The sequence below is a fragment of the Suricata suricatta genome, chromosome 3, assembly GCF_006229205.1.
Source record: "Suricata suricatta isolate VVHF042 chromosome 3, meerkat_22Aug2017_6uvM2_HiC, whole genome shotgun sequence".
NCBI classification, from domain to species: Eukaryota; Metazoa; Chordata; class Mammalia; order Carnivora; family Herpestidae; genus Suricata; species Suricata suricatta.
The window spans coordinates 169,198,543-169,213,880 of NC_043702.1; the positions used below are offsets into that span (position 1 = coordinate 169,198,543).

General features: G+C 46.2%; 1 protein-coding gene across 15 annotated transcripts in view; it reads right to left on the minus strand.

Moving 5' to 3' along the window:
• LOC115288407 (serine/threonine-protein kinase Kist) overlaps window positions 1-15,338 on the minus strand; it is a 103,953-nt gene that overhangs the window by 40,194 nt on the left and 48,421 nt on the right. The window contains exon 8 of one of the 15 annotated variants that reach the window (XM_029935717.1): window positions 12,437-12,677. The exons of the other annotated variants lie outside the window; for them this stretch is intronic. Within the exon in view, the coding sequence (XP_029791577.1) occupies window positions 12,627-12,677 (51 nt within the window). The 3' untranslated portion in view covers window positions 12,437-12,626. Of the gene's footprint in view, window positions 1-12,436; window positions 12,678-15,338 lie in introns of those variants that run through there. 15 annotated transcript variants of the gene reach the window in all.

Genomic DNA, 15,338 nt, shown 5'->3' on the forward strand with positions numbered 1-15,338 from the left:
ACCTCCCCAGTATTACACACGAAACTGTTGGTTGGACTGGATGACCTTCATGGCCGTTGCACGGCTACCGTTTGTAATTGCCTGTTGCGTATCGTTATGAGTCCTATTACATACCTGATGTGGACGTGCACATGCAGTTTATACGTTCAGCACTGGACTCCTAAAATCTGCGTTTACATTTTGAGCTGCGTTTACATTTGGAGCTGCGTTGCACTTAGCGTGATTTTGCAGGAAGTCCAAATGTTGAAATTAAAAAAAAAAACATTTAACATAGCGACTTACCTAAAGAATATCAGGCATTTGGGTGTCTTTTACCTTATCAAGTACCAAGGCCCTTTCATTAACTTTATTGTTTGCACAATCACCCACCGCATTAAGTAACTGAGGAGAGTAATGTTGGTAGATTTGTATTTAGGAGCTAGAATATTTTCCATTTTTCATGATCCCAGAACGTCATTCACTTATTTAAAAGATTTATAGTGTAGTAGTTAAGAGCAGGGGATCTAAAGACAGAATTCCAGCTTTTTTATTGAGTGTGATGTTTGGCAAGTTCATTAACTCATGTATCAGTTTTCTCACCTATAAAATATAAACAATAATAGAAATGCCCTTAGGGTTGTTGTAAGGACTGAACCAGTGAATACAAGCAAAGAATGTAGAACAGAGTGAATGAATACTAATAAACTTCAATGATTGTTATTTGAGTGTTTCCTTTATGTCAGTTGCTAGTTCTAGGTCCTGGATACCTTCCATTCTTCTGACCATTGCATATTGCCATTTGGATTCCCAGTACCATGAGGAACATTTCTCTCAAATCCCTCCTAACTGAGAAGAACAAATGCTCAGATTCCACTTAAAGAGACCTAGAAGCCCACCCACAATGATGTAACTGAATACAGATAGCATTGTGACCTTAAATGAAAGGAAGAGAATTTAGCAGTTGCTTTCTAAAAATATACTAATTGTCAGGCACCTGGGTGGCTCAGTCTTTGAGAACTGGACTTCGGCTCCGGTCATGATCCCATGGGTGGTGAGTTCAAACCCGAGATGGGGCTCTGTGCTGACGGCTCAAATATAAATAAACATTAAAAAACATTCAAAATAAACATTAAAAAATTTAAAATATACTAATTGTTATTCTTCCATGTTTCTACTCCCTAACAAATGTAGGAGAGTTTAGAAAAATGTGAACTGGGAGATGCAGATTCAAAATCACAGTTCAAGGGTGGCTGGGTGGCTCAGTTGGTTAAATGTCTGACTTCGGCTTGGGTCATGATCTCCTGGTCTGTGAGTTCAAACCCTGAGTCGGGCTCTGTGCTGACAGCTCAGAGTCTGGAGCCTGCTTCAGATTCTGTGTTTCCCTCTCACTGCCCCTCCCCAGCTTGCACTCCGTCTCTGTCACTGTCTCACTCTCAAAAATAAATATTTAAGAAATATATATAGGGGCACCTGAGTGGCTCAGTCGGTTGAGTGTCTGACTTCGGCTCAGATCATGAGCTCACAGTCCATGGGTTTGAGCCCCGCATTGGGCTCTGGACTGACAGCTCAGAGGTTGGAGCCTGCTTCAGATTCTGTGTGTGTCTCTCTCTCTCTCTGCCCTTCCCCTGTTCACTCTCTGTCTCTCTCTCTCTCTCAAAATAAAGACATAAAAAAGAATTAAAATATATATGTATATATAAATAAACCACAATTCAACCTCAGAGGCTGTGTGTCAGCTTAACAACTCTTAACCTCAATTTTCTGCTTATAAAATGAGGATAATTCCTACTTCACATGGGTGTACTGCAAATTGAGAAAGAATCTAAGAGAGCGTCTGGAGTATGACAGGCATTCTATACATCTTTGATGAATGAATGAATGAGTGAAGAGCAAAATCATTATTAAAGAGTCCTTAAATATAAAAGGCAGCATTGGGGCCCAGCACAAATGTTTTCAATGAACTATTATAAAATCCAATTTTTACTTTTACCATTTTTGCTCAATCCTTTTCCTGGTTACTATGTATAAGAAGGGTCTTAATCTTGCCAGATAAATAGCCAGAAACTTCTTACTCTGAAGAGCTAGTTCTGTCCTTTAAAGTGTTTTTTATATACAGTTAACCTTGAACAAAGAAGTGGTCAGGGGCACCGAGCTGCAGGAGGCTGAAATCTGCATACAACTTTTGACTCCCCAGAAACTTAACTAATTCAAGGGTCAACTGTCCATGGTCATTTAAGAGACAATGGCCTAAAGTAAAAAGTTCAGAAGAGCACACAACAGGTCTTCTATTTGGGTCTTTTAGGAACAATGGGATTAGAGTAGTTTTAATATTCTTTTGGATCCTTTATTTTCCTAAAATTGTCCTCAAATTTCTAAATTTTTTCTAATTGTTTTTCTAAACTCCTAAAGTGAACATTATTTGATAATTAGAAAGTATATATTTCTTTTAATATCAGAAAAGCAGGCATGCTACTTAACTAAAAGAACCTGCCTGTTTCTCATGCAATTCTGTGGGACACGCGCCAGTCTGTCCACACTTCCCTGTGTAGTACAACCACTGACCCGCCACCCAGATTTTTCAAACCATGAGCTGGTGTCAGTGGGGCACCTCCAAAGGGGGCCTCCCTTCATTGTTCTGGATGCGAGGGCCTCAGGTAGGTCACTAAACTTCCAAAAGGACCCAGGTTCCTTCCCAGAAGCACATTGAAATCACCAGGAGAGTCTGGCTCAGAGATTCCATTAAGTAGGCCTGAGCATTCATGAGATCACTGTTTCCAAGAGACAAACAGATGGGCGTCGGAGGGATTAGGGCTTTGACTTTCCTGTTGCCGGCTTCCTAGGACATGAGTCCTCATTCCCCCAGGAGATCATCCGGCTGACTTAGCTCACCACTCCTCCCAAGCCCTAACTTTTCTGTAGCACAGGGTGTGTTTCAAAATATTGTGAAATAACAAATACGTCCTGTTCAATGACATTTTTTTTTTTTTTACTGAAAGCCGAGTCCCTCAAAACTAACTGCAGTCAAGGAAGTACAAAAATAACAAATCGGATTGAGCCCTGGGGAGAGTAAACAAGAGAGTATTGGTGTGCCTAAGTATGGAGAGTACAGCCTCGGGACTCCACATTGAGTAGGTCTGTTGATGTCGGAGTGTGGACTTGACATTCCATTGCCATGGAATGGCTACAGATTAGCCATCTGCTGGCTAGAGATTATCCGGTGCGCCTCCCTTAATTCACAGATAAGGAAGCCAAATCTCCCAGAAGTGAAGTGGTTCTCCTAAGGACAGAATAGAATAAATAGGGGGCGCCTGGGCGGCTCGGGCGGCTCAGTCGGCTAAGCATCTGACTTCGGCTCAGGTCATGATCTCGTGGTTTGTGAGTTGGAGCCTTGTGCTGACAGCTCAAAGCCTGTGGAGCCTGCTTTCGATTCTGTGTCTCCCTCTCTCTCTGTCATCCCCAGCTTGCACTCTGTCTCTGTCTCTCAAATAAATAAACATTATTGAAAAATAGAATAAATAGGTAATTAAGAAGCAGAAGCAAGATGAGAAGTCAGCCGTCTCTTGCTATGTAACAATATAAATGTCTCACTACCGTTAGGGGCCCTGGGTCAAATAGTCAATGCCTACTTTGGGGAGCCCATTTGCCGGGACCTTTCTAATGCACGGTTTTACTATCCCCAGGAGAAATTCCTCAGAAACTTAGCCTAGAGTCGCTTCTGACCTACACTGAAACCAGAACCATGACGTATTTTGTTCCAAACCTGACGCCCCCACCCCGCCTATGGCTGCATGACCTTTAACACCACGGTTCTTCAGACGTGATGATTTTTTCATAATGTGGCTTCTCGGCTCTGCTGGCGAGCGCAGCATGTTCGGATTTACTGTGCTTTTGTCTCTTAGGCTTCGCGACACACACAAGGTCCATCACAAGTTCTTAGTGTTGGAGATACCGCCTATCACCTATTCCTCCTTTAGGACTCTACAACGGATGAAATGTGCTTTATATTTTCCAGGTAAATAAGGAAAAGATAAAAATGGGGTGTCGCCTCCAAGAAATCTGAGGCACAGCAGCAAGTGCCTGTCGGGGCCCGCCAAGTTTTCTGTCTGCCTCAGGCAAGGATTATCACTCCGTTGAGTGAGCCAGTAAACAAGATTTGCATCTGGAGGCTGGAGATGGCCATTTCCTGGTCAAAATAACTCTGGCGACTGTCTTGCTGAGCTAGACGTGAGTGGCCAAGGCACACAAAAGATCAAAACCGTATTCAGTGTTAGTTCTCCATCCCCCAAGATTGCTGAGGCAAAGTCGGGGCGCTTCTTTGATATGCATCCGACTCTGTAGCCTGCCTAGGTCAGCTTGCCTTGTCTTCCCCCCTGAAGACTATATAAAGAACAGTTCTTTGAATAAACGCTCTTTTGCCTGATCGGAGATCGTGAGTTCTGTCTTTACTCTCTGCGTCTCCCTCTCCTGCCCCCTGTTTCTCTCCCTCCCTCAGGAGAAGGACCCCCGACGATTCTCCTCTCCGCCCTGCCGGTCGGGGCGGACGAAACAGGTACCGCCGATCACCGATCACCGGGACGAGCGGCCTGGCCCGTCGGGTTACGACAATTGGCGCCTGAACGCGGGGCTCAGTAAAGTAACGCCCTGAGCGCGGGTTACGACAAGTGCCTCCCCATTTGTTGGTCCCAGGCTCCATAACTCCATTTGGCCTGGGTCGCTTCATGTTAATAGAAGAAACACCCGTACCTCAGTGGAAGTCCCTGACAGCGCCAAACGGCTTGGCCTAGAAATGAGTTACAAAAATATAGACTCAAAACTTACATGGGGCGGGGGCGCCCGGGTGGCTCAGTCAGCTGAGCATCCAACTTCGGCTCAGGTCATGACCTCACAGCCCAAAGTTCGAGCCCCACGTCAGGCTCTGTGCTGACAGCTCAGAGTCTGAAGCCTGCTTCAAGTTCTGTATGGGTGTATCTCTCCCTCTGCCCCTCCCCCACTCATTTTCTCTCTCCCTCTCCTCTCTTTCTCTCTCTCTCTCAAAAACAAACATTTTTTAAAAGTTTAAAAAAACTTACTTGGGTTCTCTGAGCTGCTGGGTAATTGTTTCCTATGTCATTGATTCACTGACTTTGTTTTTGACTCAACGTAATAGGGAAGGGCACACACTCGGAAGACAGCATGAGTCTGAGTCCCAGCTCTGCAGTTACATAGCCGAAAGGTCTTGGAGGAGTTCATTGATGTCTCTGTTGGTCTCTTCCCATCTATATAATGGAGATAATAGTTGGACCTACCGACTAGGGTTGCTGTGGGGATTAATATTTTTAGAATTCTTAAATAGTTTCTGACTCTGAATAAAAACTCTTAAGTTAAAAAAAAATACTATTTTCTGAGGTGCCTGGGTAGCTCAGTCAGTTAAGCCTCCAACTCTTGATTTCATCTTGGGTCATGATCTCACAGTCATGAGACAGAGCCCCACATCAGGCTCCATGACGGGCTTGGGACCTGCTTGGGATTCTCTCTCTGCCCTTCTGCCCCTCCCAGCTCACACTTCTCTCAAAATACATACACACATACGTGCATGCATAAATACATAAATTGTATTTCCTAAGTTTGGCTTACTGGGTTTTAGGTATTGAGAACTGAATGGTGTGGCAGACAGACTCTAAGGTGACACCGATGCTTCCTGCCTCCTAGACTGTATAATCCCTTCCCCTTGAACGGCCTGTGACTTGCTTCTAACTAACTAAGGAGAAGGTCATGGGTGTCACTCTCATAAATACGTTATACTATGTTACTAAATAATGCGTCCCGTAATTGGGCTACCTTAAGACTTCTTGCTAGAGGACTCGCTTCCACTCTTTGGCTGGGCCTTAAAGAAGCAAAATGTCAGGAAGTGAACTGCCTATAGAAAGGCCCATGTGGCAGGGAACTTCTAGGAGCTGGCAGTGGCCTTGAACCAGCAAAAATAGAAGCAACCAAAAACCCTCCTGCAGTCCTACAAGGAAATGAGTTCTGCCAACAAGCTGAGTGTTGGAAGTGGATTCCATCCCAGTCCAGCCTCTAGATGAGAATGTAGCCCAAACTGATAACTTGACTGAAGGCCCATGAGCCCTGGACTCAGAAAACCCATCTAAGCCCCGGCTGACATTTTGACTACAGCCTTTTGAGAGACCCTGAACCAGAAGCTGAATAGGTTGGAGAAAAACACACAACCACTCTGACTGGTCTCACTTTAAGTTCATAACCGCTACACCAGTACTAGATACTGTCTGCCCTTGGCCTCTTGTGCTGCCTTCTCCCTGGTGACTCTTTCAACACGCTTGTCTCTCAGAACTGAGAACTTGGTCCCCGACGTTGGCTCTCAGCCGATACCCTCGCTTCTCCTCGTCGAGAAAATAGAGAACTAGCACAAGCCCCTGCCACCCATCCATTCATCTCCATCGGTTCCCATATTTGTATTGTACTTCCAAGTATTCAGAATAAATGGTCTGTGGTCCAGTCCTCCTGCCTGTGAGCCACAGCCCATCTCTCGCCAGCCCAAGGCTATCACGCCAGGATGGGGCTCGCTGACAGGTATCTCAAAATTAACGTGTGTAACCGGACCCCTGATCTATTCCTATCATTCCCATGCCCCTCCCCTCCTCCACCACCCCCTAAAACCCGATTTCTTTCCGTCTTCCTTACCTCTATGGTAATTCCATGGTCATTGTTGCTAGAGCCAAAAATTGGAGACTCATCCCTGGTGCCTTCCTCTTCCCAGATCCAATCCACAACAGATCCCGTCGGCTCTGTCTTCACATGGACGCAGGATCCCTCCTGTTCTCCCCATCACCTTCTCCCATTCTGGTCATTGCTTGCCTGGATCGCAGCAGTAGCTGCCTCCTGGCAGACCTCCTTGCTTCCAGCCTTGCCCCACTTCAGGCTGTTCTCACTGGAGCAGCCAGAATGATCTGTGGAGTTCTACCACTCCTCTGCTCAAAGCCCTGCTGGCTTCCCATGTCGGTTGGAATAAAATGCAAAATGGTCAAACAACCCCCAAAGTCTGACAGGGTCTCCCCTACACACACTTTTCTCTGGAACTATTCCCTCTGCCATCTCCATATCCTGCCCTGATTGCCCAGACTCCAGTCACACCGGAGCTTAGGATCAGTCCTGAGAGCAGTGGGAAGCTTCTGATGAGTTCTCTAAGCCCTGCTTCTTCTTCTCTGCCTATGGTGTGGGACAAGAGATAGAAGGTGTCACAGGCCTGCATGTCAGCCTCTTACATTATACGGAGGCTGTGAGGAGTCTTGCTGTCCCCCTAGCAAGGGCACAAAGGACCCCTTTGCAAAGCTGGTATTGCTTGGGACTCCTTTCTTATTCTCCTTTTTGTGGAAAAAAAAAAAGTAAAAGCAGAAAATTCAAATGCTAGAAATTTTTAGTATTTTTAGAATTTTTCTTTACTTTAAAAAAATTTTTTATGTGTATGTATTTTTGAGAGAGAGTGCATGCAAGTGAGGAAGGGGCAGAGAGAGGGAGACACAGAATCCGAAGCAGGCTCCAGACTCTGAGCCATCAGCACAGAGCCCGATGCGGGGCTCCAACTCAGAAACGGTGAGATCACAACGCAGGCCAAAGTCAGGCACTTAACCAACTGAGCCACCCACACGCCCCTAGAAGTTTTTTCTTAATTTCATTACACAAGTGTTGCAAACATTAAAGTTCAGAATCCACAAAAGAGAAAAGGAAAGAGGGGAGGGAAGAAAGTCAAGAGGGAGGGGAGAAGCAGAGGGGAGAAGGAGAGACAGAGAGGAAGGAAGGAAGACAAAGGTAGAAGGAAAAGGAAAAGAAAATTGCCCAAGGGCCTGCCACATAACAGAGTTCCTATTCACAATTATGGTTCTTTTTTTTTTTTTAATGTTTATTTTTGAGAGAGAGGGAGACAGAGTGCGAGTGGGGGAGGGGCAGAGAGACAGGGAGAGTCCCAAGCAGGCTCGGTGCCGTCAGTGCAGAGCCCCGCTAGGGCTCGATCCCACAAACTGTTGAGATCATGAGTTGGTTACCAGCTGAGCCCCCCCCAGGCGCGCCTATGGTTCTCAGTACTTTTTAAACTACCCCACCCTCACCCTGCCCAGGAGGGACAGCCTTCTCAGCAAGCCGAATTTCATGCGGCCCATCACACCCCGCTCTTGCTGAGCTCACCCCCAAGTTTTAGAACAGACATCCTGGAGTTTGCTTACAAACCCATGACTTTCCTGGCATCTCACTGGAGTAGCTTCTGACTAAGCGTGTCCGGGCCATAAGGCTGCAGTTAAAAGAAATTCTGGTTCTTCTCTTGATAGGAAAAGAGTAAATACAGTTGTGCTGTATTTTCTGCAGTTAGAATGAATAAGTGATAAAATATAAACAGGACACCTAGGAAGAAACGAAATCCTTTCCGCTCTTCCACTCACAAAAATCCACCACTAAATTACATCATGATACAATTCTACTGATATCCACGTGTTTTTATTTTTATTTTATTTATTTTGAGAGAGGGTATGTGCATGCATGCACGAGCGGGGAGGAGCAAAGAGAGAATCCCAAGCAGGTTCCACAATGTCAGCTCAGAGCCTGACATAGGGCTCAAACCCACAAATCATGAGATCATGACCTGAGCTGAAATCAAGAGTCACACACTCGACCGACTGAGCCACCCTGGCAGCCTCTGTTTGTGTTTTTTAAAGACTGGTGTGTCCTTTTATTTATAGGTCCCTGAGTCTACTACCCTATTAATAATAGGGTTTATTGGGTTCTGTTACCACTATTATTTTTTAAAGTTCTGACATTTTGTTTGGAGGTCGCTTTTTATTAAATAACTGTTTAAAGGCTGTTAATTATTGTTAGCCACAAAAGAGAGTTTTAGGCCACAATTTAGTACACAGAAATAGTAATTTGCTAAAAAGTAATTTAGGAAAATGGAAATATGGGGCGCCTGGGTGGCTCAGTCGGTTGAGCGTCTGACTGCAGCTCAGCTCATGATCTCACAGTTCGTGGGTTCGAGCCCCACGTTGAGCTCTGTGCTGACAGCTCAGAGCCTGGAGCCTGCTTCGAATTCTGTGTCTCCTTCTCTCTCTGCCCCTCCCCTGTTTACGCTCTGTCTCTCTCTGTCTCTCAAAAGTAAATAAATGTAAAAACGTTTTTTTTAAATATATATAAATGGAACTCTGCAAATGCAGTTGGTGACTCACATGCTTATAGCTGGTTTGCATTGTTTTTAGGATGAAGAAAGCAAGCATCAAATTAACACACAATGTAAAATATTTCCAATTATGCTCTTGAAAGTGTTCTGACCACAAAAATTAAGAACATTTTCTTATAATTATTTTGGCCATTTTTTCCATCACCCATTTTCTTCACAATCCAATAAAAGCATCTATGAACTACATGCTAAACATGATTCACTGTTATATGATGGGTAGGTTTCCAGGGGCGCCTGGGTGGCTCAGTCAGTTGAGCAGCTGACTTCAGCTCAGGTCATGATCTCCTGGTTCATGAGTTCGAGCCCTGCGTCGGGCTCTGTGCTGACAGCTCAGAGCCTGGAGCCTCCTTCTGATCCTGTGCCTCCCTCTCTCTCTGCCCCTCCCCTGCTCATGCTGTGTCTCTCTCTCTCAAAAATAAACATTAAAAAAAAAAAACATTGGCAGATTTTCTGAATTTCAATATTAAATACATGGACTTGACATTTGCTATGCACAGCAAAGGACATTTTGGACAAATTTTGTCCAAAATTTGCTTAAATGGTATATGCAAATCTCTCAGTCATTTTAAACTAAACTATAGATAAATTTCCATTATTTCTTAGGTGCTTAGAAACATTAAGTGACTTTTTCCTGTGGATACTCCTATCTGGCATCAACTCCTTACAGCCTGAAGTATGTCTTTACTAATTTCTTGAAGCAAGCCTGCTAGCAATTACTCCTCTAAGATTTTTTTAATCTGGGAATAGTTTTATTTTTTTTAAGGTTTATTTATTTTTCAGAGAGAGTGTGAGCACAAGTAGGGGAGGGGCAGAGAGAGCCGGTAGAGAGAATTCCAAGCAGGCTCTGCACACCAGCGCCAGCATAGTCCCACTTCAGGCTAGATCCCACTCATGTGAGATCATGACCTGAGCGGAAACCAAGAGTTGGACGTTCAGCCCACTGAGGCGGCCAGGCGCCTTATCCGGGAATATTTTTAACGTGCCTCCATTTCTTGAGGTAAAACTCTGCAGCATAAGAAGGCCCATTTGTTTCTGAGCAAATTTGCTAATTGGATGGATAATGCCATTGGAGGTGGGTTTCTCACATTCCACCCAAAACGAAGCAGTTCCCTCCAGCACTGAGGCTTTGATAGCCTACACCACTCGGTCACTTCTGAGTCGCTGGGGGGGGGGGGAGGAGAACCCCCCCCAGAACACTGCAGACGCCTACAGGGCACTCCCTCCACCAAGAACAGCGCAGACGCACTGTGTGTGCAGAAGCTCAGCAGAGTCTGCAAAATAAATGCTTCTTAATTTGTTTTTTTGTCTTCACTCTTTTCCCAGAGCCCTGAAATAATTGTTTTTCAAAATTGTTGTCCAGTTTTAAAGTTGTTTTTTGGGGGGAGAGGATTTGCTGCCCCAAGTGCAGCTCTCTGAATAATACAGACTAGAGCCTCAAAAGGACTTTAAACAGGAAAGGGGGGAAAAAAAGAAGAAAAAAATCTTTGGGACTTTGAAGCTGAATGCAACCTTACAGATTCTGTCATCCAATTCTGTGTCTTAGAAATGGGCAAAGCAAGGCCCACAGACAAATGACGAGTTACTGACAGCCAGGAAGAGAACCCAAGCTTCTTGATTCCCATCTAGCCATGTGGTCTTGCCCAGATTGTGCTCCTGGACCGCAGAGAAATACCATGAGTAATGAGCAAGTGTGAATTTTATCAAAGAAATGTAGTCAATCTACGTGGCACATACAGGAAATTATTCGGTTTCGTTGAAGCCAGTTGTGAAAAGTATAATTTGACGAGAGACTTAGGGCTTGAAACTCAGGCCACACTGGGGGTAGACTGAATGAGGCCACAGAAGTTAACTCGTGACATATGAAACAAAGAGCTTCAGAACCAACTGGCCTCCACAGGCTCACACCTACATCAACAGTAAAATATTCTTTGTCAGTTAATCATCAGCTGACTTACTGAGTTTCTCATCCTGAAGTAATAACCCCCTCGCCCCTTTTCAAAGAGGTGTAAGCTATAAGCAAAATGAAGGCTCATTATCTTGGAAGAAAAAGGTATTATTAAAATCTCATCCAACTCCACACTGAAACCTGACAGTGACATTGTATCCATGAGGTTAACCTTAACATACGGTCATTTTTATACGAAATAAAAATTTGACGGTTGCAATCTTTATTTTTTGCCCAGAACATCAAAGAGTCGATGATATATCATTTATACTTAATTATTCTTTGGCAGGCTTGAGAACTTAATGAGAGGAATAAAAACAGTGATAACAGGGAGCAAAGAGACTTCATAACCACGTTTCTGGATCCGTCGTAGTTGACACATTTCCCACAGCTGCAAATAGAAACGGGCTTTGCGAATGTGAGCTTCTAAGAAATGAGAAGGATGGGGGTGCCGGGAGGCTCGGTCGGCTAAGCGCCTCGTGATTTCGGCTCAGGTCATGATCTCACAGTTGGTGGGATGGAGCCGCACCTGGGGCTTCTCAATGACGGCAAGGAGTCTGCTTGGGATTCTCTCTCCCTCTTTCTCTGTCCCTCCTCTCCTTTCTCTCTCTCTCCCTCTCTCTCCCTCTCTCTCTCTCTGACTCTCTCACAAAAATAAGTAACCATTTAAAAAAAAAAAAAGAAAGAAAAAGTATGGATTTGCCAAAACGCCCCGCTCTTTGGGATTTTCCTTACATCAAATGCGGTCACAAGTCGGTCAGACAGACAGCGCTGGCACGGCAGGGATAAAGCCGTGATGCCAACCACTGTGGTGCGGTCACAAGCCCTTGGCGGATCCTCCCTGTTGCCTAAGGATTAGCCACTTGGCTGACCTCCTGCCCTCTCCTTGGGAGAGGAAGAAGAAAATAGTTGTGTCATGTGCCTAAACAGATACCCGAATAAGTGGATGGAAGCCATTTTGAGGGGCAGAATGCCAGTTACCAAAACTGTAGGCGTGACCCACAAAACACCACGTTGGCACCGCCTCCATCAGGGACCAGAGCTCCACGTTGCCCGTCATCAAAGCACCCACGTCTGAGTTCTCTTTCTTGGCTATAATCTGAAAGCCAGATCCTGAGGTCCCTGAGGGGCATGCAGTAACGACAAGACAGTTTTGTTGTGTTTTTAATTTTTTTTTAAGTTCATTTATTTGTTCTGAGAGAGATAGGGAGAGAGAGGGAGAGAGAGGGAGAGAGAGGACCCCAAGCCAGCTCAGCACTGTCAGCCTGGAGCCAGATGCCGGGCTCAAACTCACAAACTATTGAGATCATGACCTGAGCTGACACCAAGAGTCAGATGCCCAACTGACTGACCCACCCAGGCGCCCCAAGACTGTGTTTCACCCCAAACTGGGAGCCACCTCGGAATCCCGGTGTTGAGGGGAACGCCGAGTCCCCACTCCCGACGCTCCATGCGGAAGGCACTCCTTTAGTCTCATCTTGCTGTTGCTCACACCGCCTCCTCATTCCCGGAGGGACAGCAGCGAACTGACTGGTAAACCTGGGAATGGGAACGGGGCATGCATAACTCTTGTTCCCGCAGATGCCAGCCGTTGGGTAAGCTTCGAGGTAAGCACCGGGGGGAGGCTGCCACTGCGTGTTTGGTCTGTGCAAGTCTCCGGTGCAACGTCAGGAACCTCGCTGTGGCCACGGCCCCAACCTGCAGCCTCCAGCGGTGCTAGCAGCAAACAGCCGATTGACCCCCGCTGGACTGATGACTTCGTACCAGCAAACTCCGGACTCAGCTCAGAGGGGAGGGTATCACTTTTTTTTGCTCCCTCATCCCCTGGCAATTATAATTATTTCAATTATAGAATTCTTATTATAACCGATGTCCTTTTATCTATAAGATAAATAAGATGCAGTCACTACTCTTATTTTTTTTATGTCTTTTATTTATTTTTGAGAGACAGTGCGAGCAGGGGAGGGTCAAAGAGAGAGGGAGACACAGAATCTGAAGCAGGCTCCAGGATCCGAGCTGTCAGCACAGAGCCTGACATAGGGCTCAAACTCATGAACCGTGAGATCGTGACTTGAGCCGAAGCCGGACGCTTAACGGACTGAGTCACCCAGGCGTCCCCAGTCACTGCTCTTAAAGGCCTCACAGCAGGAATGGGAAGAAACAGAGAAACCTTAGTGAGAAGAAATTCTAATAGAGGCGGAAAGCTAGAGCGAACGGGGCATGACGGCGGGTGCACTCAGCCCCACACCCCCCAGGTGCCACAAAGGTGGCGGTAGATGGGCTGATTCCGAAAGGGTGAGCGGCTGTTGGCCAAGCAGTGATGCACACACACAGGGAGCACTCTCGGCGGGTACTGAACACTCGGTCTCACACCCAGGGCGGACAGACTCCCACCCAGGGAGTGGGCAGGACACACGGACAAGAGGTTGGCAAACAAGAGAAGCAACTTGGAATGCGTGTTAAAAACAGAGACGACCGGGGCGCCTGAGTGGCTCAGTCCGTTGAGCGTCCGACTCTTGGTTTTGGCTCAGGTCATGATCTTGAGGTTCTTGAGTTCGAGCCCCACATCGGGCTCCACGCTGACAGTGCAGAGCCTGGTTGGGATTCTCTCTCGGCCCCTCCCCTGCTCATGCTCTCTCTTTCTCAAAAATAAACGTAAACACACACACACACACACACACACACACACACACACACACACACACACACGACCAGGGGCACCTGGGTGGCTCAGTTGGTTAAGCATCCGACTCTTGATTTTGGCTCAGGTCATGAGATCAAGTCCCTCATCAGGCTGGGCAGGCAGCCTGCTCAAGATTCTCTCTCTCTGCTGTTACCTTGCTCATGCATGTGGTCTCTCTCTCTCTATAAAAAGACAAAACCAAACCAAACCACAGACGACCAGGCTCTACCACAAGTTTACAAATCTAAAAGGAGTAACCCAGGAACGTGTGTTTTTAATCAGCACTCCAGGTAATGTTTTTGACCCAGAAAGTTTGGGATCACTCCTACATTTGGGGAGCCGCTGAAGAGCTTCAGGAGATGGAGGAATCTGGCCAGAGCAGAATCCTCAACTCTGCCGGCACAGTGGAGCTTGAGGGCGGGAGGGTCTCCCTAACAGTTTAAACAAGAGACTGGGAGGGGCTGAAACGTGCTGACAATGGGAATGAAGTTTGATGACAAAGTTTACGAGATAGTCAAGGTGTAAGGGGCGCCTGGGAGGCTCGGTCAGTTAAATGTGGGACTGTTAATTTCATGTCATGATCTCACGGTTGGTGGGATCGAGCCCCGTGTCAGGCTCTGCGCTGACAACACGGAGCCTGCTTGGGATTCGCTCTTCCTTGCCACCAGCCCCTCCCCCACTCACACTCTTTCTCAAATTAAATAAATAAATTTTAAAAAATTTTTAAAGATATTTAAGGTGTTACAGGGGCAGGACTTCACTGACCGCATTTGACAGTGAGGGAGAAACAGAGCTCGCCTATGTTTCTGAGGCAGGTCGCTAGGTGAATGGGCTCTTGCCGGGAGAGAGTACAGTTGACCTGAGTTTTGAGATAGATATGTCCCTAGCTAAGGAGCAAATGTCCCTGCTATAAGCCCTGGCCCCTCTCCAAAGGAAGAGTCCATAATAGTCTTTGTAGAGTGTAGTTCACTATCAGGTCATATCTTATTGATCTGGAGTGGACACTTAAAAACCCTGTGCCAATTAAATAATGTCTTCTGGTAATCGTGACTGGACTTGGAGAAAGCCAGAGTTTGTAAGTGTGGCAGACCTTGATCTGTGGGTGGCAGCCGCATTCCGTCAGTGGACAGAGAAGCAGAGGAGAGACAACAGTACAGGAGTAGTTCCAGAGGAAGGGGAGGGCGAGGAGGAGCATGAGGCCGGTACACCCTCAAACTGGCAGAGAGGAAGAAACGAATCAGAGAGCGTCCTGGCGCCGTCCCAGTTTCTGGTTCCTACCCCCACGTGAGACCTGGCTACGTGATGACCCTTGTGCTCCATAAACTCAACCGTGGCCTTAAATAAATGCTTCTGGGTTTCAGTCTATTCACGTCGGCTAGCGCTACTTTGTTCTTCGTCAGACAGGCATAAAGACAGCATACTGGGTTTGGGTTCTATCAAGAGTTTGGGTGCCCACAAGTCATTCAGATGGAATCACCTAGTAAGATGCTTAACTTGTCAGTGTTGGGATGAAATAA